The sequence below is a fragment of the Anabrus simplex genome, chromosome 1 (assembly GCF_040414725.1).
Source record: "Anabrus simplex isolate iqAnaSimp1 chromosome 1, ASM4041472v1, whole genome shotgun sequence".
Classification (NCBI taxonomy): domain Eukaryota; kingdom Metazoa; phylum Arthropoda; class Insecta; order Orthoptera; family Tettigoniidae; genus Anabrus; species Anabrus simplex.
The window spans coordinates 321701376-321725791 of record NC_090265.1 but is presented as its reverse complement, the minus strand read 5'-3'; the positions used below and the strand labels follow the sequence as shown (position 1 = coordinate 321725791).

At 41.0% G+C, this 24416-nt stretch overlaps 1 protein-coding gene across 1 annotated transcript in view; it reads left to right on the top strand.

Annotated features, from left to right (window-relative positions):
* The window catches only part of dlt (codanin-1 like protein dlt), a 157421-nt gene that overhangs the window by 41112 nt on the left and 91893 nt on the right, over positions 1 to 24416 (top strand). Inside the window, exon 5 of the mRNA XM_067142412.2 lies at positions 11652 to 11931. Within this exon, the coding sequence (XP_066998513.2) occupies positions 11652 to 11931 (280 nt within the window). The remainder of the gene's footprint in view (positions 1 to 11651; positions 11932 to 24416) is intronic.

Genomic DNA, 24416 nt, shown 5'->3' with positions numbered 1-24416 from the left:
GGTCAGGGATCTGAATCTGAGGGCTGGTTCAAGATCCACTCAGCCTATGTGAGCTATCTTACATTGAGATAGTGGTCCTTGTTTAGAAAGGCAAGAATAACTGCTGAGATGATTCATTGCACTGACCACACCTCACCTTGTAATCTGGAGGTCTTCTGTCCGAGCAGCAGTCACTTGGTAGGCGAAGGCCCATCAGGACAGTAACACCATGGGGTTTGGTTTTTGATTAGTTTATTGTAGTAGCTTTTCCTGTCCAGTTGGTCCAGGGCCATTTCTCAGCTCATAATCTGGAACATGCTGCACTAGGCCTCAAGCATACAGCTGAGAAGAGAAATGGCTTAAAACCCCACTGTCATCTGTCCTATGTCCAGCTCCATGACTGAGCGGTCAGCGTCATGGCCTACGGTATTTAGGGCTCCAAGTTTGATTTCTGGCTGGATCGAGGAATTTTAATCTTAAACAGTTAATTCCTTTGTCTCTGAGATTGGCTGTTTATAATGTCTCCAACATCCCTCCAACTCACACACAATACTATCGTCCACCGCAATAACACTTAGTTTCCCATATACAGCAGACACTATCCACCTTTGTTGAAAGGTCTGTCTTATCTCCACATCATACTCTTGACATCTTCAGACAGGGCAAACAAGAAAAACTTGTCGGGTGGGGGTGGGGCAGAGAAGAAATGGATGTAGAAGAACTGCAATTGATGAGGAGAGTCCTAAGTATTGGGGATTCTTTTTGTCCTTTTGTGTATTCATGTTTGTCATTCTCTTCTTACACTCTTCCTACACTAACCTGTCATTATGTGTAGCGCATGTTGTCATTTTGCCCTCAAAACTGGCTGGGTTTTGCGCATCATTGGGCTCAGATTACTGTCCAAAATTGCTTCTTAAAATGGTCTATGTAAAAAAAAAAATACAGTTGGCATTACATCCCACTAACACAGATAGATCTTATGGTGATTATGGGATAGGAAAGGGATATGAGTGGGAAAGAAACGGCCATGGCCTTAAGGTACAGCCCCACTTGCCTGGTGTGAAAATGGAAAACCGCAGAAAACCATCTTCAGGGCTGGTAACAGTGGGGTTCGAAACCACTATTTCCCGAATGCAAGCTAGTAGATATGTTACCCAAACCACACAGCCACTTGCTTGGTGGTCTATGTAAATCCTACATGGTATTGGTCGTGTAGTCATTTAAGTAAATTTGGCCATCTGAATATGCATAAAACTGTCCTGGCAAGAACATCTAGCGATGCAACATTTTCTTACACATGGCTGGTTTTGCATGCAGTGAAGCACTCCTGCCGAATTGTAATTGGAATGCTGCCAATGCAATTGTTGTTAGAATATACATGGAGGTATTCTACAAGTGTTCTGCTCAGTTGGGATTCATAAGTCATGGAAAGTAGAGGAAAACGTTTAGTGAAATTAGCAAATGAAATTCAAGCAAACAAAGATGCAGCAGTAGGACATTCTGATGTGGTTTTGTAGGATACAATGCATACATCTACTTTATTATATTGGCCTGTAAAGAAAAATCATGTTGTCGAATGAAGAGCAAACTACTGGTAAGTTAGCTAGTCATATTAACTTCTGTGTTAACTGTGTTTTCCTTCTAACATGTACCAGGTGTATGCATAAGTCTTTTCCGCCAGCAAACAGTACGCAGCGTATGAATTTTACGCATACGTCCGCTTATTCGTCCGACATTAACCTACCAACACACACAAGTTGAGTCTGCCAAACACTAGCGTCTGTGTTGTATCGTTTAGTGATCATTTCGACATTTGTGCCTGACAAAGAACGTTTGTGGCACGCATTGCTTTTCTTATTTAATCAAAAGAAAAAGGCTGTGGAAAGTCATTGTTTGCTGGTAGAAACATATGGTGAACACGCTCCATCGATTAGAACATGTGAAACGTGTCCTAAGCAGCGAGAAGACCACGCTTTGTGTCTGGTGGGACCAGAGCGGTTTTGTGTATTATGAACTCTTGAAGCCCGGCGAAACCGTTAATGCACATTACTATCACCAACAGAGGATTAATTTAAATCATGCATTGATCGAAAGACGACAGGAATGGGCAAGAAAGTGATTTTGTTACACATAGTGCATAATCTCACACAGCAAAACTAGTGAAAGACACCTTGAAATCGCTTGGATGGGACATCTTTCCGCACGCGCCATACTTTCCCGATCTGGTGCCATCTGACCATCACCTCCTTGCATCAATGGGGCACCTGCTCGCAGAGCAGCACTTCAGCAATTTCGATGAAGTTGAAAAATGGCTCGACGAATGGTTTGCTGCAAAAGACAAGCAGTTTTTCTGGCATGGTATTCATAACTTACCTGAAAGATGGGCGAAGTGTGTAGAAGCCAATGGCCAATATTTTGAATAAACAAAAAGTTAATTTTCCTTGAAAATTACGTGTTTTCTTTATCACAAAAACCAGCAAAATCTTATGCATACACCTGGTATGTAACACAGAGGTTATTAATAGTAACTTCTCATTCATGCAATTTAACTATGTGTACTTAGTTTCTTTATAATGAGTAAAAGAGAGTAAAGTCGATTACTATTGGCAGTATAGAGAATGCAGAAACTTACCTATTAGGGGCAGCACTTTTGCTACTTGAGGGTTGATATCTGTAGTTGTAATATGTTTATGTTCAGTAAAGTCAAAACCTAAGAGTCATGTATTGTTAAGTGAGAGTGAAGAGCGTGTGACTTGGTGATGTGTATGAACTATTCATTTATTTAGTTTGTGTAAACATAGTGCTGAGCTTATAAAACTTACAAATTAAATGTGACAGAAACATACCAGGGAGGGGGGAAAATGCCTACATGCTTCAGTAATAATAATAATAATAATAATAATAATAATAATAATAATAATAATAATAATATTGGCTTTTCATCCCACTGACTACTTGTATGGTTTTCGGAGACACCAAGGTGCCAGATTTAGTCCTGCAGGAGTTTTTATATGGGCCAGTAAATCTACTGACACAAGGCTGACATATTTGAGCACCTTCAAATACCACCGGACTGAGTCAGGATCAAATCTGCCAAGTTGGAGTCAGAAGGCCAGCACCTCAATTGTCTAAGCCACTCGGCCTGGCACCTTCATTCTTCATTCCAGGCTGTAAATCTGGTTACAAATCTTCTAAAGGTAAACATTTCTTACCACCTTAAGATGAATTAGAGTTTTAAAAATGGAAAAAGGCAATTCCCAGAAAAAACAAAGATTTTCCAGATTAGTATTGTGTGTGCAATTCACATTTTTCTGATAAATTCATAGTTATATCAGATTCATTTGCAGTACAAGGCAGACAGGTGGAATTTCCTTGCAATGGAAGGAAAATGAAAACTAGTGCTGTCCCTTATATATTTCCAATCTGCCACTGTATCTCACAAAACAATTGACCCTTTAACCCCGGCGTAGCAGGTATGGTGGCGTAATCCTCGGGACGTGAGCAGCGGGAGGCTCACTGAGCCCGCTGTACAGGATACTTGTCTTGCTCCGCTCTCCCATCCGCATTCGGCCCATGATGTGGGGAGAGGAGAGACAGAGTTTAAAAGTACTTTATTTTATTTTATTTGCAATGCATATTTGATGAAAAGCTTATGACTATACTTTTAGCGCTTTTCATTCTCCTCGCACAGAAGAGTTATGATACTTACGTTGAAAAACAGCTGAAAGAAACTTAACATGCTAGCATTGTCCACTAAACTGTTCAATCCGGAATTAGCTGCATCAAACTTATGTTTCTTCAGATTTAGACGATGAAGCGGTAACTGGGGTAGAAAGCGTGCCTGAAGTAGAAGGTGCGATTGAAGTTGTTCCGTCACCAGAATCAGATGACAAATCACCATCATCGTCGATTTTGATAAACTTATTGACCCTGAATGCATTACTAATGCTAAAGAATTAGCTAAAATCACAAAACAGCAGGAAACTTTAGTAGAAGGTGGAGGTCTGAAACCAAAATGTCGCTAAAGTAAGTTATGAGATTTCAAAGCTGATTGAGGAGCACGGAAAAGCTTTCTCACAGGGCAAATATGTTAAGAAATGTCTCGTAGTAGTTGCGGAAACATTGTGTCCTGATAAAACTGACATTTTTAATTCATTATCTCTCTTGAGACACATTGTTGGTAGACCTGTGGAAGAATCAGCGGCAATTGTTCGGCAGCAGCTTAAGGGAAAAAAGCCAAGGAGTTTGAATATTTCCATTGCATGTGATGGGAGTACTGATATAAGCGATACTAGTCAACTTTTAATATTTGTTAGAGGTGTGAATAATGATTTCACTATAACTGAATAGCTTATAGGAGTGAGAAGCATGCATGGTACCTGCTAGTTGCTTTACGTCGCACCGATGCAGATATGTCTTATGACGACGATGGGACAGGAAAGGGCTAGGAGTGGGAAGTAAGCGGCCGTGGCCTTAATTAAGGTACAGCCCCAGCATTTGCCTGGTGTGAAAATGGGAAACCACGGAAAACCATTTTCAGGGCTGCCGACAGTGTGGTTCGAACCTACTATCTCCCGAATACTGGATACTGGCCGCACTTAAGCGACTGCAGCTATCGAGCTCGGTCATGCATGGTACCACAAAAGGTACTGACGTATTTGAGGAGGTAGTAAAATATGTTGATAGTGTCGGACTTGACTGGATTAAACTCTGCAGTGTAACTACAGATGGTTCACCATGTATGTCGGGAATTCATTTGTGAATTGCGGGACTAGCAAATAAAAATGTAGCCTCTTTGGGGGGTACAGTGCACAAACTTCATTGCATTATACACCAAGAAATACTTTGCGCAAAGGCGTTAAATCTGTGTCATTCGAAGTAGTACCTTGACACACTAAAGTTTTAAAACATTCTTAATGAACTCAACAGTGAATATGGTGTCTTAATTTATAACGTGGAAGTAAGATGGCTGAGCTGCAGATACACACTGGCATGATTTTTTGCACTTTGACAGAAAATCCAGCAATTTCTTGAAGAAAAAAGAAAGCCATGCGATTCGTTAAGTGACCCAGATTGGTTATCCAGCCTAGCATTCCTTGTCGATATGACAAAACATTTAAACACCTTGAATACAGTGTTGCAGGCAAAAGATAAGCTAATCAGTGTTGCTTACAGTGCAGTGAAATCATTTCAGTTAAAACTGAAATTATTCAGGAAACAAATTTCTGCCAGAAACTGGATACACTTTTCCAACCTACAAAACTAATACCCTGACATACCCTTTTTTGCTAGTGGCTTTACGTTGCACCGACACAGATAGGTCTTATGGTGACGATGAAATAGGAAAGGCGTAGGAGTTGGAAGGAAGTGGCTGTGGCCTTAATTAAGGTACAGCCCCAGCATTTGCCTGGTGTGAAAATAGGAAACCACGGAAAACTATCTTCAGGGCTGCCAACAGTGGGGTTCGAACCCACTCTCTCCCGGATACAAGCTCACAGCTTCACGCTGCATGGCTGACTTGCCCATTACACATATCATTAGTCAACAATGCATTCGAAGAGAGACCTTCAATACTGCTTACTGCAAATTTATAGTTCAGAATTTGGGATAGACTATCAAAGAATTTGTGAATCTAAAGATGATGTTGACACACAAAATCTTACTTGAAGTACATTTTTGTCTATTGTTGCCAGCCCCATGGTGTAGGGGTAGTGTGCCTGCCTCTTACCTGGAGGCCCCGGGTTCGATTCCCGGCCAGGTCAGGGATTTTTACCTGGACCTGAGGGCTGGTTCGAGGTCCACTCAACCTACGTGATTAGAATTGAGGAGCTATCTGATGGTGAGATAGCGGCCCCTGTCTATAAAGCCAAGAATAACCGCCAAGAGGATTCGTTGTGCTGACCACACGACACCTTATAATCTGCGGGCCTTCGGGCTGAGCAGCGGTCGCTTGGTAAGCCAAGGCCCTTCAAGGGCTGTAGTGCCAAAGGGGGTGGCGGTTGTCTATTGTTAACATGGGCCTTTTTTTTCTTTTTTAGATTATTCATTATGTGTTGTTAATTTTTAAATTAAAGACATGCCTGGAAAAACGGGCTAACCCTCAAAATTAAAATATTCGAGTTATGCGCTGCTATCTGTTGTCAGATTTGAGAGCTATCTTTTGTGATATTCGGCTATCCTCCAGGGATCATATTAGCTTAAATACAAAAGGTGAATGTTCTTGCGTTTCTGGATTTGATCTATCTGTAATGTCAAAAACGGGTTAACCCACTGCTGCAACTGACATATTTGGTATAAGCAGTGGGCGAATGTCTCGAGTAATTCAACAGAAAAAACATATGGTTCTCCTCATGTAAGCTTGCATGTTTTACTTTTATTATGTACCATTAGGTAAAGAAGTAAATTCCCATTACTGGAAATTTTGCCATGTTTTACAATACAACCCAAGTTTTTTTATTAAATACTACATTCATTATTTACTTATTGAAAGTGGACAAAAGAGGACATCACAGCAATCGCCCAAGTAAGTGCAGCGATGAAAACCTGGCATTTGCTCGAGCTCACACCAACAGTTTTCCTGCTCAGTCCAGTCATTATTTGGTACCTGGACATAAATTTTTACCATGTGATTTTTTTAGAATTTGTTTTACATCACACCGACACAGATAGGTCTGATGATGATGGGATAGGAAATGGCTAGGAGTGGGAAGGAAGCGGCCGTGGCCTTAATTAAGGTACAGCCCCAGCATTTGCCTGGTGTGAAAATAGGAAACCACAGAAAACCATCTTCAGGGCTGCCGACAGTGGGGTTTGAACCCACCATCTCCCGGATGCAAACTCACAGCTGCGGGCCCCTAACCGCACAGCCAACTCACCCGGTTTTAAAATGTGACGGGACTTTAGTCTCATTGAGAAAAAAAAAAGACAAGTGTCTTATATTTATGTTCCTGATCAATTGATGGAGCTAGTTAAGAAAGCTAGCTAAAAATCCTTTCAGTGTTGTCAGAATGACAACTGGTATGTTTATCACAGCAATACCTCTTCTCGATAAAATCCAGACAAAAATAGTGAGCGAATCTGGTCAAAAGGTACAGCCGAGCAAGATTACTTGTTTGAAAGTAACTAAAAACCAACCTTTTAAGCTCTATTTCAAGTATAGCTATGGTGAAATTGAGAGTTATGATTCTGTGGATATTAGAAAAAAAAAATTACCTTGTACTCATTCACTTAGTTGTGAAACATTTCCCCTCAAATATCATGGTCCAAGAGCTATAAATCCTGCAAAACTGAAAGATTTACAGGAACTGAGTATAATCCACCAGTTTATCATGAATACTACCAAAACCTTAAATCTTTTCCAGAATCTGAGACTGTTCCTGATGAACCATTTTTTTGATCAAAGCACTGATTACTGGTAAATAACACATTTAACCATAAATTTCCAGGAAAAGATACTGTTATACTATGTGAGAAATGCAATAGGCAAATTATAAAATGTTAAAAGGAGGGTAAATGAGAGATGTAATGATTTCTTTCGAGATACAGTAATAACAAAAATTTTCATTACCATCTGTGATAGGTGTGTAAAAGGTTTGAAGAAGTTTAACGTAAAGTTTCTCTTTGTTTATTGATAATGTCTTGTTTTGGGTGATAAAATATAAAAAAATTGTACTGTCTGCTTGAACCTTATGTGTACAAAAATGAATGAAGATAATGTCTTATATTTTTTTCAGTCTCGTTCACAAACCTCAAATTTTCTCAGTTTTAAATAAGTGTGGGTTAACCCGTTTTTCCGGGCATGTCTTCAGTTTCCTTTTTTAATAATTCCTTTGGAAGAATAGTGAGTTTTCACTTTTGTTTTTATCTTTTACCTTTGATGTTCTTCTTCTTCATGTGCCATGTCCTCGCAGAATGTTGGCGATCAGTAGCATGATCTGTTGTTTGTTCATAGCTGTTCTGAACAGAGTAAGCTTTGTCAGTCCAAACCACTTGCTCAAGCTGCCGAGCCATGATGTCCTACTTCTCCCCGGACCATGTTTTCCATTAATTTTCCCTTGGAGTATTACTTGCAGAAGGTGGTATTTAGAGTTCCGCATCATACGACCAAAGTATTCTAGCTTCCTTCTCTTGATGGTAGTGAGAATTTCTGGTTCTTTGTGCATACGGTGCAAAACATTTATATTGGTCATTTTAGTTGTCCAAGGTATCTTCAGCATCCTTTGGTACGTCCACATTTCAAATGCTTTCAATCTCTTGCACATGGTCTCAGTTAGTGTCCATGGCTCAACGCCGTATAACAGAATGCTGAAAACGTAGCACCGGAGTAGTCGTGTCCGTAGTGAAATGGAAAGGTCACGGCTTGTCAAAAGTTTTCTAAGTCTCTGAAAAGAAGTTCTGGCCCGCTCAATTCTGCATCGGATCTTGTGAGTAAAGTCCCAGTCATCACTGATGTGACATCCCAGGTATTTAAATGTTGCCACCCTCATGATCTGTTCCTTCACTATTGTCAGATTACCTCGAATGCCATCTTCTTTCCTACTTATAACCATCCATTTGGTCTTCTTTACATTAAGCTTCAAGCCCATTGCGCTGCTGGCTTCAGTGACATCATTAAGTAGTTCCTGTAGATCCTGGAGATTGGTTGCAAGTAGCACAGTGTCATCGGCGTATCTGATGTTATTTATGATGAAACCATTAACCACAATTCCTTGAGCCTTTCCGTAAAGAGATTCTCGAAAAATCTTTTCTGAATAGATGTTGAAAAGCATGGGGGAAAGAATACAGCCTTGGCGAACTCCTTTCATATTTGAGACTTCTTCCGAGACACAACCGTCAACTCTTATGCCAGCACACTGGTTCCAGTAGAGATTACCAATAATACGGATATCCTGTCCATCAAGTCCTAATTCTCGAAGAATGTTCACAAGTTCATCATGGCGGACTGTATCGAAGGCCTTTTCGTAATCGATGAAACAAGCAAAAACATCGACATTGACATCTCGGCACCGTTGGACTACTACCTGCAGACTGAATAATGCCTCTCTAGTACCAAAACCATGTCTAAAGTCAAACTGCGAGGTTCCGATATTCTCCTCACATTTATGATAAATTCTCGCATGCAAGACTTTTAGGAATACTTCCAGGACATGGCTCATCAAACTAATTGTTCTAAATTCATTGCAGAATTTTGCATTGGCTCTCTTAGGCAATATTACGAAAGTCAATTTGATCCATTCTCGAGGAATGGTTCCACTGCAGTGAATACTATTGAATAGGTCAACTAATAATGAAAGGGATTTTCTTTCTCGAGGAGTTTCAGTATCTCAGCATACATCTCATCAGGGCCTGGAGCCTTCCCATTCTTCGCTGTTCTTATGGCATATTCTACTTCTGCACGTGTGATATCCACACCATCTTCTGCCCAAGCACCATGATCCACATTTCTGCGATCCAAGAAGAGATTTTGTACATATTCCATCCATTCCTTCAGTTTCTCTTCTGTGCTCGCTAAGATGTCACCATTCTTATTAAGGAGGACTCCACTACCCTTCCTGTTATATGCACTAGTTACTTGTTTCACTTTCTTGTACATGTTGAAAAAATCATGTTTTGAATTCATTAATTCTATTTCGTTGCATTCCTCAGAGAGTTGTTGTTCTTTTGCATTCCTTATTCTTTGCCTATTAAATTCCGCAAACTTTTGTACTTTACAGGATCTTTGTTTTTAAAAGACCTTCTCTGGTCCATCAGCTTCAGGATTTCTTCTGTTTTTCCTTCTTCCAGCATTCATTAATTTTACTTGACTTACGTCGTTAATTGCACATTTGATGTGATTCCAAGTGCCTTCAACATTATTTATATTAACACTGTTTGTTGTTAGGAAGGACTAATTTTTCTGCCAGTGCTGTAAATGTATGTGTTGAAACTGATCATCATCAAAGTACGAGTATATATGTATCTTGGGTATTCAGCTTGAAGGCTGGTTTGATCCTCAACAGCTCCAGCATTAGCTGTCATAGATAGTATATTCATCACTGTAGAGGCAAACTAAGGAAATGAGAAGTGAAATATTTTCCCTTTGTTTTCCTCACAGAGCCAGAAGTTGCTATTACATATTGGTCTGCCAGAGCCTACTGAAATGCACATACCAGCTGACCCTGTGAGTGATATTTTGACACCATTCATAACAGGGACTCGCTGCATAAAGAATAGCATTACTAGCATCACTCATACCTCAGTCACTTTCGTATCATCAATGCCAAGGATGGGACTGACACAGGTCAATGAAAGTAACAAAATTGATCTAATCCATAACAAAAGACATAGTGCACTGTAAAACATTAGATCTCACCAGGAAAGGCACATCATCAGACTAAATGTCTATAAATGAATACAGTATTTAATTCATTTCTATCCTCTGTGTAGTAAATCGTACTTTTACAATAGGATTAACATTCCGTATCATATCTCTGTCTTTATTGTTAGGAAATCACCCTTCCAAACACTGTGTGCATTAAGTTGGCTCGGTATACTAAACATTGCTCTTTATATTCTGGATCCTTGTGGTCACCTGTAGTTTCTGACAGATTAAAAAAAAAAATAGCATAACTTGAACTCAATTCTCCATTATTTTCACGTCATTGTAAAGTATTGCATATCATTTGAGAAGTGTTTTATTTCAGAATGTGTGTAAATAGTAAATTCATACTGCAATTAATTCTTTCTTATGTAAAATTGTGATCACTTGTTTGTATTTCTTAGTTTAAATTTTTAGTTCATATATGATGGTAATGCCAAAAATAAGCTCTCCTATTTTTTATAAATACATAGACCTCTTTATTCTACAATGGTTTACATTATTTTACAGCTTAAACATTTAGCTATTTTTCTACATATTCACCATTTCATTCAATGCATTTTTGTAGACGCTGTGACAGTTTTTGTAATCCCATGTCCTACCAGCTCGCAGCCATGCTGTTGAGGAAGTTGTGAGAGGCGCTTCGGGAAACCCCGGGAATCAAAGTGCAGAGATCATCCAGGGTGATCCGCCGATCTCCACGCATGATTTGCTCAACCTTCAAGACTGTCTCGATGGAAATTGATGGTCTCCTGCTCCTTTGTTCGTTCGTCATGAATTTCAGTCCAATTGGCTGCAAACTCTCCACACCACTTATGAACATTGACATCCATGCATGACTCACCATACACTTCTGTCAATTGGTGATGGATTTCAATCAGTTCAGTACCTTTCATTCAAAAACCGAATAACTGTGCGCACTTCGCACTTGGCGGTAACATCCAACGGAAGCTCCATTCTCAAATGCTGCCAAGCCAAGACTGAGTGTGTCAGCGCGGTGTGCGCATGTTTATATGCGAGCGCAGGAAACACACTTCACAATATTGTGACCAACAGCCACACGAACATAGTTCTGTATTTATAAAAAAATAGGTGACCTTATTTTTGGTATTACCCTTGTATTTGATGTGTTCAGTGTGTACTTGAATATATATTGTGATATTTTAACTGAATTTCCATGATCTAGTGAAAACTAATTTATATGTGATGTATACTGTAATGAAGGTATAAAACAGAAATAGATTCCAAGCTTTTTATGAAGTAGCTGATCCAATCTTTTCTCCCTTTTTGATTTAAATTATTCTCTCCATGTTAGGAACATGCTGCTTTGGATAGTGACATGCAGACCATCCTGAAATGCCTGAAGGAGGGAAATCCAGAAAAATTTTCGCGGTTGCATGAGAGACTTGTTGCTCCATTGAAAGCCAGAGGTTTTTCTTCTTCCCTGACATTTCCAGGACAACAGGAATTTTATCATGATTTCATTGTACAAGGATCACATACTATCTTCAACCAACATTTAATGGACAGTCTTGCCCATGAGATTCTGTCTTATAATGCCTCCAACTTCACTGCATCTGATGTCGAGGACAGTGGTAAGTTAACTCAGTTACAATGAAAGGGAAGTGAGAATGATAGTGTCCAAATTTCTGTTCAAAGAAGATGAATACTTTGGAAGCCATAATTTAGATCATCATCATCCATTTTCCTCATCCAGCTCCTGCCGGATTGGGATGTTTATGGCATCCTTCCATCTTGATATGTCCTGTCACGATTGTTTCTCCTTAACTGTCTTCCAATACAGGTTTCTTCCAATTATACTTTTCTACTATACCTTATATTATACTCTTATTATTCTACTATTATACTATACCTTAGTCTGAGTGTTCCCTCTTGCCCTCCTTTCTTCTGTCTGGGTCTCCATCATTTGCTTCAGCATCCTTCCCTCTTCCATCCTCTTAACATTGTAACTGTTTGCCCTCCTCATCAAAGCACTTGGGGAGATGAAAGTTATTACCTTGGGACACATGAATATCAAATAAACTATATGTGGCTTGCCCGCAAATTGCCACGCAAATAGAAACAATTAACATTCCATGGTTTCCCATTTCTCTATGTGATGTATGGGTGCCAGCGTTACAGTTTTAAACAAAACTGTAAAGCAAAATTTATATTTAATAGCATAGAGACTTATACTTAAATCACAGGGGTAGGATTTTAAATAATTAACCATTAAGTATCGTTTGAGAAAGAAAATTAAGGGTTATGAATTTCATGTTGTTGGTCCGTACTGAACTGAGAATAACATATGAATAGTAACACAGTGAGGTGAATAGGTGGAAACCTCACTGTGTTACTATTCATAAAGAAAATTAACGCAATATAAAATACAAATGAATTTATTATACAAAAAAAAAAAAAAAAAAAGATGAATCGGAAAAGTTCCTTAAAGTGTGGAGGGATTTAGAATTTACATTACTCAAATTACTATTGCTTGCTTTATCTAATTGAAGCTCACCAATTGCAGTTTCCGTTGAAGTCGTCTGGTTTCCGTGGTTACTCGTTCTCTTCTTCTCGATGTAGAATTGACTCCATTGGCATCCTTCCTTATGCGGTGCGGGCTATCTGGACTAGCACTCCCTAATTGCCTAGTCTTTAAATTAGACATTAGCCCTATACTTGTAAAAACTGATCAGCGTTGATCGTATGAGGAGAAAATTCAGAGATATGAATTTTTCCATGTTAGTAGAAATCTCAATCCAACTGAGCTATACTATTTATACGGTACAGACTTGTACCAAATTCCATGGACTTGAACTAAACATAGTTCTTCGTCCAGAAGATTTACTGAATTTAACACAAGCCGTAAGCTTGTTTCGTCTCACGCAGATCCGATAATATGACCGCAGCTAAGTACTGTATCAAAGCGACAACACACTGTACAAAAATAACTATGTCTCGGAGAGACCACACACTGTCTCAAAATCTATAACGTCGTTCAAAGTAGATGTTCACAGTAGAAGTTGCGATGTGAGTCCGTATCCGAGACTCCGTGTTAGATAATATCACCGGGCTCTCCCCACTCTTGGTAACAGCTTAATCTCAGATCTCTATATAACCAAGCATCTGATTCGTAGATCGCATTATCATCTCCCTCTTCTTTCTTCTTGACAAGACCAGTAGGCGTGGCGATGATGTAGCCTGCAAGCCTAGCCTTGCACGCAGGTCGCTGTTTACTGCCTTGGCTCATGAGTTTAACCCAATGACTCATGTAATTTTTCCTCGCCATAAGAATAACCTTTTCCGTATACACAAGTATGAGATGAAATGACAACAACTATGTCTCAACATATTGACCATATTTACAGTACATAATGAATTCCTATCCTACCTAATATAATAATTTAAATAATAAATGATGTTATAATATATACAATGTGATTGCAAAAGCCTTATTTACAAATGCTTGACGTTGAATAAATATGGATTTTCCCAAAACAAAAAAATACTTTTCTCTTTGTTTTTAAAGGAGATTCCAAATACCAAATTTCACACCTGTAACATCTTTAGTTTTTTATAACTTATGTAAGAATCCTCGACAAAGAATTAACTAATTTTTCAATTCATTCAATCCCTTCAGTGGATGTTTTGAAAACAAAAAAGGACGTGTTTCTTTATTTTTAAAGGAAATTCCAAATACCAATTTTCACATCTGTAACATCTTTATTTTTTGAGATATAAGTATCCACATGCAAAGAATTCAACTAATTTTTCATTTCTTTCACCCCCACCTTAAGTGGATTTTCCAAAAAAAAAACCAACGTATTTTTAAAAGAGACCCCAAATACCAATTTTCACGTCTGTAACATCTCCATTTTTTGAGATAATAAAAAGAAAATCAACCACCTTTTCAGTCCTTTTTTTATCCCCCCTTAAGGGGTTTTTCCAAAAACAAAAATATACACGTTTCCTTTTTTAAAAGAGATTCTAAATACCAATTTTCACATCTGTAACATGTTACGTATCTGACATCTATTGTAGATATAGTCTTTTTTTTATTCACCTGCTTTTTCACTCTTGTTCACCCCCCTTAAGTGGGTTTTTTGAAAAAAAAAATGGGTGATTCTTTATTTTTAAAAGAGAATCCTAATACGAATATATCTGTAACATTTTCAGTTTTTGAGATGTAAGTATCCTGATAAAAGGTATTCAACCCCCTTTTTCACCTTTTTTTTCACCCCCTAATGGGATTTTCCAAAAACAAAAAAAATACGTGTTTATATTTTAAAGTAGATTCCAAATACCAATGTTCTTTAAACAGTGTTCTGTAAACTTTTAAGTTTTTGAGATGTTTAAACAACTCGCCCCCCCCCCCTTTTCACCCCCTTAGTGACGGAATATCCAAAATTCCTCCCTTAGTGAGCGCCTACTCTTTAACATAAATGTATCCCCAAAATTTCATACGTCCAGTAGCTTTGGCTCGGCGATGATGAATCAGTCAGTCAGAACATGTTATTTTATATAATTTTTAAAAAATTAATTTACGTTCACATTGGAGCACTTTAATCAATCCATATACATTTAAGTCTTAAGAGTATTAGCTGCAAATTCGGCTTATGTTTCTTCTTCTACTCCCAGAGCTTTTTCATTCTTTCTGACCTGGCTGCCCTTTCTTTGTCAGTAAAAGTTTTTAGTTTAAGTCTCAAGTCTCTGTTTCTCAAGATCCTCTTCTCTTCTCGGTTTTCAGTTTGCTGCATTGTCAAGCCTAACTCATCTAAATCATCGTGGACTTCTTTGAACCAAAGTGGTTGAAAAGTTTCAGTACCCTGGTTTCTGGTAATCTTGATATGTGGCAGAAACCCCCTATAGGGACAACATGACCTTGAAGTCGGTGTGGGGGCTTGTGTGCTTGTTGATCCCGAGGGCTGTGCCAGCTCAGGGTTACCCATGCTGGATAGGCCTCGGTGTAGGGCCAGACTAACAAGGTGTCCCCCGAGTTGCTTGAGAGGTGTCTGTGCTCTTTATTCTTCATCACTATTTCTATCCTTCTATTCTCACCATCTTTAATTTAATTCCTCTTCCTGTCTGGCCACCCTCTCTGCCTCTGGTAGATTAGGTTAGACATTAAAAAAAAGAAGAAAAAAAAGAAACAAAAACCACAAAATTTAAAAAAAGAAAAAAAAATTAAAAAATACGTTAGTACGGAGGTTATATCCTCCCCCAGTCACAAGTTTCGGGTCGTGGCGAGGTGATGCATGGCTACTGGGAGAGTAGTTCCAAGCGACCCCCTCCAGATACCGGGCGCCCTCTGGAGTATATAGCCTTGCCTCCGGTAAATCTCCTTGGCTCTGCCGGAGGTCGACCTCATATTTCCGTGAGTACTCGTGGGACAAAAGACGGAACCTCTTTCTCTTCCTTCTTTTACAAAGGGTGGCACCCTTCAAAAAACAGCGTCAAATATTGGTAAAAAACGTAAGCGGTATACTCCAGTTCCTGTAGACTACATGAGTGACGACTGTCTTCCTCGATTCCTGGTTGCTTCCAGGGTCGATGGTAAAAGTTTCCTTGATGAATGTCCTTTTATGATAAGCAATTCAATTGAAGAAATTGTTGCTGGTGAAGTCGACGAGATGCGCAAGCTCCGAGATGGATCCGTACTTATCAAGACATCTACGGCTGAACAGTCCAGACGGCTACTTAAAGCCAAGTTATTCGGTAAGGTAGAGGTGAAAATCGAGAAGCACCAAACCCTTAACTCCTGCAAGGGAGTTATATTCCACAGGGATTTGGTTAAGTCTTCCGATGATACAATGATCCGGTACCTAGCACGTCGGGGTGTAACCGACGTGAAGAGGTTGAAGAGGCGTGTGGGTGATAAGCTACTAGATACGGATGCTTTCATCCTTACCTTCGACGCTGAGACCATACCTGAACGAATAAAAGTAGCTATGTATCGTCTGACTGTTCGTCCGTACATTCCGGCACCAATGAGGTGTTATAACTGTCAAAAGTTTGGCCACACCTCATTGCGATGTACAGGTTCGACGACCTGCAAAATGTGTGGGAAGTGCGAGCATGCTGGGGTTGAATGCACACCACCACCTGTGTGCGTCAACTGCCCGGGTACGCATGCTCCAATCTCCAAGGAGTGCCCCACATTCAAGCGGGAGAAGAAGATCCAGGAGATAAAAACGCTGGATAAGCTATCTTATCCAGACGCCCGGAGGAAGTTCAAGTCCATGGCTGCTCCGGAGTTCTCCATCTCATTTGCGGAAAAGGTCGCAAACGTACGGATCACTCCACAGAGTTTTGTACAGAACACCGGTACTGAAAATGCATTGAAAAGTCAAAGCCAGCAACAAAATTCAGTAACTAAAGAAACTGGAGATTCAGCATATGAAGCACCGAAAAGAGCGTTACTGTCGACGTTGCCTGGGAAGGGCCCTTCCCAGGAACGTTCGGCTGGGAAGTCCTCCCCCAACAGGGCGGGGGGAAAGACTTCCCCAAATAGGGCTGGAAAGTCCAGCCCTCCTTCCAATGCCCAGATCATAAAGGAGGAGAAGGTGAAGCCACAGAGCTCCCTCAAAAAACTGGAGAAGAAGCCTTCTCCAACTCAGTCGGGGTCCACAGGATCACCGAAGAAATCCGGCAAGCCATCTGCCGGCTCTCCTCCCAAAAAGAGAGAAACGGTGGGCAAGAGCGAGAGGCCCCGACGTCCTCTTGTTCGATCACTTTCTGGAGAACCTAGTTCTCCCAGGAAGAAGGCCCACTGTTCCAGACCAATGAGATCACCATCCGCGGAGGGTCCAGTCACCGCGCCTCCTTCTTCTGAGGAGACAATGGAGACTGAACCACTCATTGTCGTGGATGGTGACGACAATACCGACAACAACGGCGGAAAATGGCAGGTAGTTGACAAAAAGAAGGGCAAGCAATTGTCCTAATTTCACAACACTACCAATTCACACAATGGCACTATTGCAGTGGAACTGCAGTAGTTACCACTGTCGCCTAGCTGAGTTACGTCAACTGATATCCGTCTATGCGGCCTCCATAGTCTGTCTACAGGAATCTCGTTTGAGACCTGGACACGACACGACTATGAGAGGATATCGTCTTTATTCCGAAGACAGAGTAGCTGTGGATGGCGCGGCAACTGGGGGCGTTTGTACCCTAGTTCGCTCCGACATCTTCAGCGAAGAAGTACCGCTCCGTACTCAGCTAGATGCAGTTGCAGTTCGCACTCCATTGCCAGTAATGACAACGGTTTGCAACGTGTACTTTCCACCAGATTATAACCTTGATATGCATGCACTACAAGATTTGATCGCTCAGTTGCCTCCTCCTTTCCTCATGCTGGGGGATGTGAACGCCCGTAACACCCTATGGGGTTCTCTGTCTTCCTGTTCTAGGGGGAGGAAGCTCGAGCGAATGATTAACCTATTTGATCTTTGTGTGCTCAATACAGGGGAACCGACACATTTCAGTAGCGCGCATGGCACATTCTCACACCTGGATGTCACTTTGTGTAGCTGTGCGCTAGTTCCCCTGCTACGGTGGCAAGTTCACGACGACCTCTGTGATAGTGACCACTTCCCGATAATTCTGTCTCTCTTGAATCAAAGACAGTCCGAAGTACCCAAGCGCTGGTTACTTCGGCGGGCAAATTGGCCAGAATTTACAAAACACGCAGTGATGGCTGATGATATGCTGGAGTCTGTTGACGACCACGTCTCTTCCATTACTACTGGAATTTTGGCTGCTGCAGAGGAAACAATTCCTTCCTCGTCCGGTATTCGTCGCCGGAAACAGGTCCCATGGTGGACGGACGAAATTGCAGCAGCCATACGTGATCGCCGACGGGCTTTTAAGCATTATCGTCGGAATCCTACGATGGCCAATCATATCGCATTTAAGCGTCTGCGCGCGAAGGCCCGTTTTTTTATTTGAGAAAGTAAGAAAGCTACGTGGGAAAAGTATGTGTCATCCATCACGGCACATACTCCGTCATCACAAGTGTGGACAAAACTCCGCCGTATTGTCGGAGTACAGAATGTGCCCTCAGTACCCGGAATCTCCATTAATGGAGATATAGTTACGATTCCTTTAGTCATTGCAGACCACATCGCGTCACATTTCGCAGATACGTCCAGCTCTAGGAGATACGACCCTGCATTTCTTCCAATTAAGCGCGAAGCAGAGGCCCACCATCTCTCTTTTGCCTCTAGTGCTTCGCATCCCTACAACGTGCCCTTCACGGAGTGGGAGTTGCGAAGTGCACTTGCGCTATGCAGAGATACGGCTCCTGGACCGGACAAAATCCATAATCAAATGCTTAAGCATTTGAGTGACAGATGTCTCAAGGATATCCTCACCCTATTCAACACAATATGTAGTGAGGGAGTGTTTCCATCTCAGTGGCGTGAGGGAATTGTAATACCAATTCCCAAGCCAGGTAAAGATCCAAAACTTCTGGATAGTTATAGGGCAATATGCCTTACAAATGGCCTCTGTAAGCTATTTGAAAGGATGGTTAACCGGCGTCTTGTGTGGGCCATGGAAAGGGAGGGCCTCTTGTCTAACTACCAGTGTGGTTTTCGCTCTCATCGGTCTGCCACTGATCATCTGGTCAGACTGGAGAGCGCCATTCAGGAGGCCTTTGTGCGGAAGGAACACCTAGTCGCCGTGTTTTTTGACCTGGAAAAAGCTTACGATACTACCTGGCGATATGGGATTCTCTCCACTCTACACCAGTGGGGATTTTGGGGAAATTTGCCAACGTTTATTGGGAACTTCATGTCCCTCCGCCTCTTTCGAGTCCGAGTAGGGAATGCATTTTCTCAATATTACGTTCAGGAAAATGGAGTACCTCAGGGATCGGTACTGAGTGTCACGCTGTTCGCAATCGCCATCAACGGCATAGTTGCCGCTGCTGGGCCCGCAGTCGTTCCATCGCTGTATGTAGATGACTTAGCTCTACATTACAGCTCCAGAAGGGTGGCGTTTGCAGAGAGACAGCTACAGCAAGCTATTAACCGAGTCGACAGATGGGCCCTGCAACATGGTTATCGATTTTCAGCAGCGAAAACCTCAGTTGTACACTTCTGTCGACGACGGCCTGTGCATCCGGAACCAGAGCTCCGCTTGTGAAACATTGTCTTACCAGTGGTTGACACCTGCAAATTCCTGGGTCTCCATTTTGATAAGAGACTTACGTGGCAGCGCCACATCCGTCAGTTAAAGGTTGCCTGCATGAAGAGACTTAACATGCTTAAGTTTCTCAGCGGCACTTCGTGGGGGGCTGACCGTGCGGTACTGCAACGATTTTACATGGCGACGGTCCTCTCCCGAATTGACTGTGGAAGTGCGGCTTATGGCTCAGCATCAAAATCTACGCTGAGCCTTTTAGACAGTATTCACCATAGTGGAGTAAGGCTGGCAACGGGTGCTTTCCGTACTAGCCCCATTCCCAGCCTGCTCGCTGAAGCGGGAGTTCCACCTTTACGGATAAGGAGGCAGCAGTTACTCCTCACGTACGCTGCCAAAATTCGTGAAATGCCGCTACATCCAAGCTATCAATGCATCTATCGCACCCAATACCACCAGCGGTGCCAAGACCGGCCGAATGCCACACGGCCGGTTGGGTTTCAGATTGATAGCTTGTGTCATGATTTGAATATTGATATCGGTGGTTGTCTTGAACGAACTCTTAGCGAGGTACCTCCGTGGTTGGTTCCGCGACCGGATATACGTCTAGATCTGCTCCGTGGACCCAAGGTGAACACGGATTCCTCCGTTTATCGGAGGTATTTCCAGGACTTTGTTCACCAATATCCGGCTGCGAGACTTATCTTCACGGATGGTTCTAAAATCGGAGATAATGTTGGTTGCTCTTTTGTCATTGATGATATGAGTACGAATATCTCGCTCCCTAAAGTATGTAGCGTGTATACTGCAGAGCTTTACGCCGTCTTAGAGGCTCTGCAGTTTGCACTGCGTGACGAAAGAAGCCACTTTCTGTTGTGTACCGATTCGTTACGCTCTCTGCAGTCTATTGAAACCTGTTTCTCGCAACACCCACTGGTGCAGCAGATACATGACCTTCTAGCCAGGTTAAGCGATGCTAGCACCAGAATTACTTTCGCGTGGCTTCCAAGCCACGTTGGGATTGCGGGAAACAAACTTGCGGATGAAGCAGCAAAGGAAGCTGCACTTTTACCTCCAAGACCCGTCAGTGTACCTGCTAAGGATATTTGTTCTCTGCTACGTCGAACCATCTTGGCGTTCTGGGAATCGGAGTGGCTAGATATCCGAACTCCCAACAAGCTGAGAGCAATTAAGAAGACAACTACTGTGTGGTGGTCCTCTTTCCGACCTTCGCGGAGAGAGGCCATAGTACTGTGCAGGCTGAGGATAGGTCATTTACGATCCACGCACTCTTATCTCCTAAAGAGGGAAGACCCCCCAGTGTGTTCTTGTGGTGCCGAATTCACCGTGGCCCACATCCTCACAGAGTGCGCCGATCTCTCTGGCCTAAGACGGAGCCTCGGCCTGCAGGAAACACTCGAACGCATACTAGCCGATGACGCGACTACTGCTGATCTCGTCATCCGCTTTATGTGCGACAGTGGACTTATCAAGGGTATGTAAATTACAAGTGTACTGTTACTCAGGGAACGTACGTTCCCTTTTGATACGTTTGTAATCCTTTCGGCCTAGTTTTATAATTATTTTTTGTTTTATTTTGTACTGTGTTTCCAAAATCCTTTGTTGAATAAGTAATTTTGTTTTATATTTTAAATTTCTTTTCCACTTATTTGTTCAGAGAGGATGATTACCTCGTTGTACTTCCTCTTAAAACAAAAATCACCACCACCACCACTATGTGGCAGAAAAATGTAACTCTCCTTTTCCGCATTGTGTCTGTTATTGACTCAGTTTCCTGGTATACAACTTCATTAGGTAATAATCGCCAATGTCCGTCTACTTGGTGTGTTTTTTTTTTTGTTATGATTGTTCTAAGGATTCTTTCTCATTTAAGTTTCTAGTAATAATCTCCCCAAGATACTTGAATTTATTTACAATCTTAATTCGTTTATTATTATTCAGTGTGATAGTTGGTGTTTCAACCTTGAAGGATGGCATCATTTCAATCTTTTCAAATTAGATTTGTAGTCTGACTTTAGCTGCTATTTTTTCGAGTTCTTCAGTTTGGTGTTTATCATCTTCCACACTATTTGCGAGCAGCTCAAGGTCATCTGCAAATACCAGGCAATTGAGTTTGACATTTTTGCCAATCTTGATGTTTGGTTGGCATTTCTTAGTCCACTCTCGCATGATTTGCTCCAGTGTGCATTTAAATAGTAATGGTGAGAGACTGTCACCGTATCGAAGTCCAGTCCGGATTTCAAATGATTCAGACAACTCCCCTCTGAATTTAACTTTTGATTTAGTGTTCTTAATGGTAATTCCAATAAGGTTGATAAGTTTTTGGTGTAATCCAAATTCCTTGAGGATTTTAAGTAGTGACTCACGATGGATACTGTCATACGCTTTCTTGAAGTCAACAAAAGTGATGACGAACTTTTTGTTTCTCACTCTTTGATGTTTCATGGTCCACTTAAGACTGATGATTTTCTGGACAACTTCTTCCAGGTCAAAATCCTCCCTGATATTCTTCAAGTTCTTGGTCGAGTTGTTCCTGAATTGTTGTTCGGATAATTTTAGAAATCCCCTGGTAATTATTTGGATCCAGTCTATCACCCTTTTTGTGTATTGGATGAATTATAGCTGTGTTCCATTTTTCAGGCAGTTTTTCAGAATTCCAGATGTCTATGAAGTGTTTGTGGAGGTTTTGAAGTGTTTATTTTTTTTCTTCCACAGCTCTGCAACCACATGATTCTCTCCTGCTGCCTTGAGCCAACCAATCGCTTTGATTACTTCATTGAAATCTGGTGGTATTACATTTTCTAGACGTGTTTTATTTTTTGGATAAGACTCAAATTCTAAGTATTCTTTTGGTTCCTAGCATTTAGTAATTCTTTGAAGTGTTCAGCTAGAATTTAGGCATTCTCTTGATTATTGTGTTCTAGATTCCCTTTTTTATTTTTCATCATGAGTGTGGGTGGAGTATACTTTGATTGATATTGTCTAAATGTGCTGTAATAGTCCCTTGTCTATGTTGTTTGAATGACTCATCTATGATGTTTAGGTTTTCTTTTTGATGGTCTCTTTTGATTCTTCTCATTTCTTTGGCTGCTTGTCTTCTAGCAATGGTTAGTTCTTCTCAAATGTTTTCATTTTTCTTTTGTTAGTCATTTAGCCACCCATACTTTGTGCCTTTTCTGTATTGCCATATCATATTCCTCATTCCACCAGGCGTGTTTCTTTCTCCATCTAATAGGAGCGATTTCTTCAGCAATGTTTTTCAGTTTATCAATAATCGTTTCCAGTTTGTCGCTGAGATTTGTTTGGGATCTCTCTGAATACAGTGCATTATTTATTAAGTAGCTGGGGTCATATTACCTCCTCCTAGTGGATTTCGGTGGTTTGTATTTCTTTCTTGGGGTTAACGTGATTTTTATCTATTAAATATAGTGGTCTGAATCAATGTCCACCCCACGAAGGACTTTGACGTTATAGATTTCTTTGTGGTACTTTTTATCCATTGCTACAGGGTCTATCTGAAACTCACCCATTTTAACATTAGGGCATTTCCAAGTCATTAACTTGTGCAGTTTTCTCTTAAATATTGTGGCTTCAAGAATAAGTAGTCTTTGACAATTCTTGTTTGTCAATTTATGAGCTAGCCATTTACCTACCACTGTGTGATACTTTCTTTCTTGTCCAGTTGTCACGTTGAAATCTCCAAGCATTATTTTAACATGGTTGTCAGGGGTACTGTATTTGATATCAGTGGTCAAGCTCTTCCCAAAATATTTCAGTGTCTTCTTTATTTTTCATGTTTTTGTCATTTGTTGGGGCATGGACATTAGTCAATGTATATACAGTAAAACCTCGTTAATTCGAAGTCGTTCGGACTCATAATCGGACTTCGAATTACGTGATTTCGAATTAACCGCCAATTCGCAATTCAGAAGTACCAACCCTTGCCGCATTACAAAATATTCTATGGCCTGTTACTGCATGCGGTTAACCTTGATTCACAGTTTATACCCTTCAAATGCCATGAAAAAAGAACTATTCCCAAAATGTATCCAAGAAGGTGCATTTACAGTATTCAAGTAATTCACTCGGATATCTCACTGGCAAACATAACCTCACGTAACGGGGGGGGGGGGGGGAAGCACGATTCAAAGACGAGGAGAAATCTATGCTGGCTCCCATGTGCAAGTGCTTTATTAATTGGATTACTATACTTAATGCATTTTAGATGCCTTGTATTTACAAAGGAAGTACCCGATGCCCTTAAAATCGAACTTTTCTATGACTCTATCCTTGTACGATTTCCCGCCAACTTCTTTCGTACTTCAGAAATGTAAACACTTGCCGCGTCACAAAGTATTCTAAGACCCATTAATACATGCAATCACCTCGATTCACAGTTTAAACCTTTCAAATGCCATGGAAAAAACTATTTCTGACATGTATCCAACAAGGTGCATTTACAATATTCAAATAATGCACTTGGATAAATCACTGACAAACATAACCTCACGCAACGAAAGAAAAAAAAATTACACAATCAAAGACGAGGATAAATTATGCCGGCCCTCCTGTGCAAATGCATTATTTTTTGGATTTCTGTCCTGTTCGCATTTTTATATGCTTTGTACTGTCATGGAAAGTGCCCGACGCCCTTGAAACATTGTGGTTTATTGAACTTTCCTATGACGAGGGGATAAAGTTTCTCGCTTCCATCCCATGAGCATTGCAACGTACTACTATGACCCATTTAAAACCATAAGACCGTTTGGGCTTGCATTAAAATAAAGCAATGCAGTTTCACCAGCAATGACAATATTGTTCGGTGGCTACGCTTTTTCGTCAACTGTCGGCATCGCCAGTGTTCGCGGATTTTGTTTTTCCACACACTGCCTGTTGAGTGATATTACGGCGT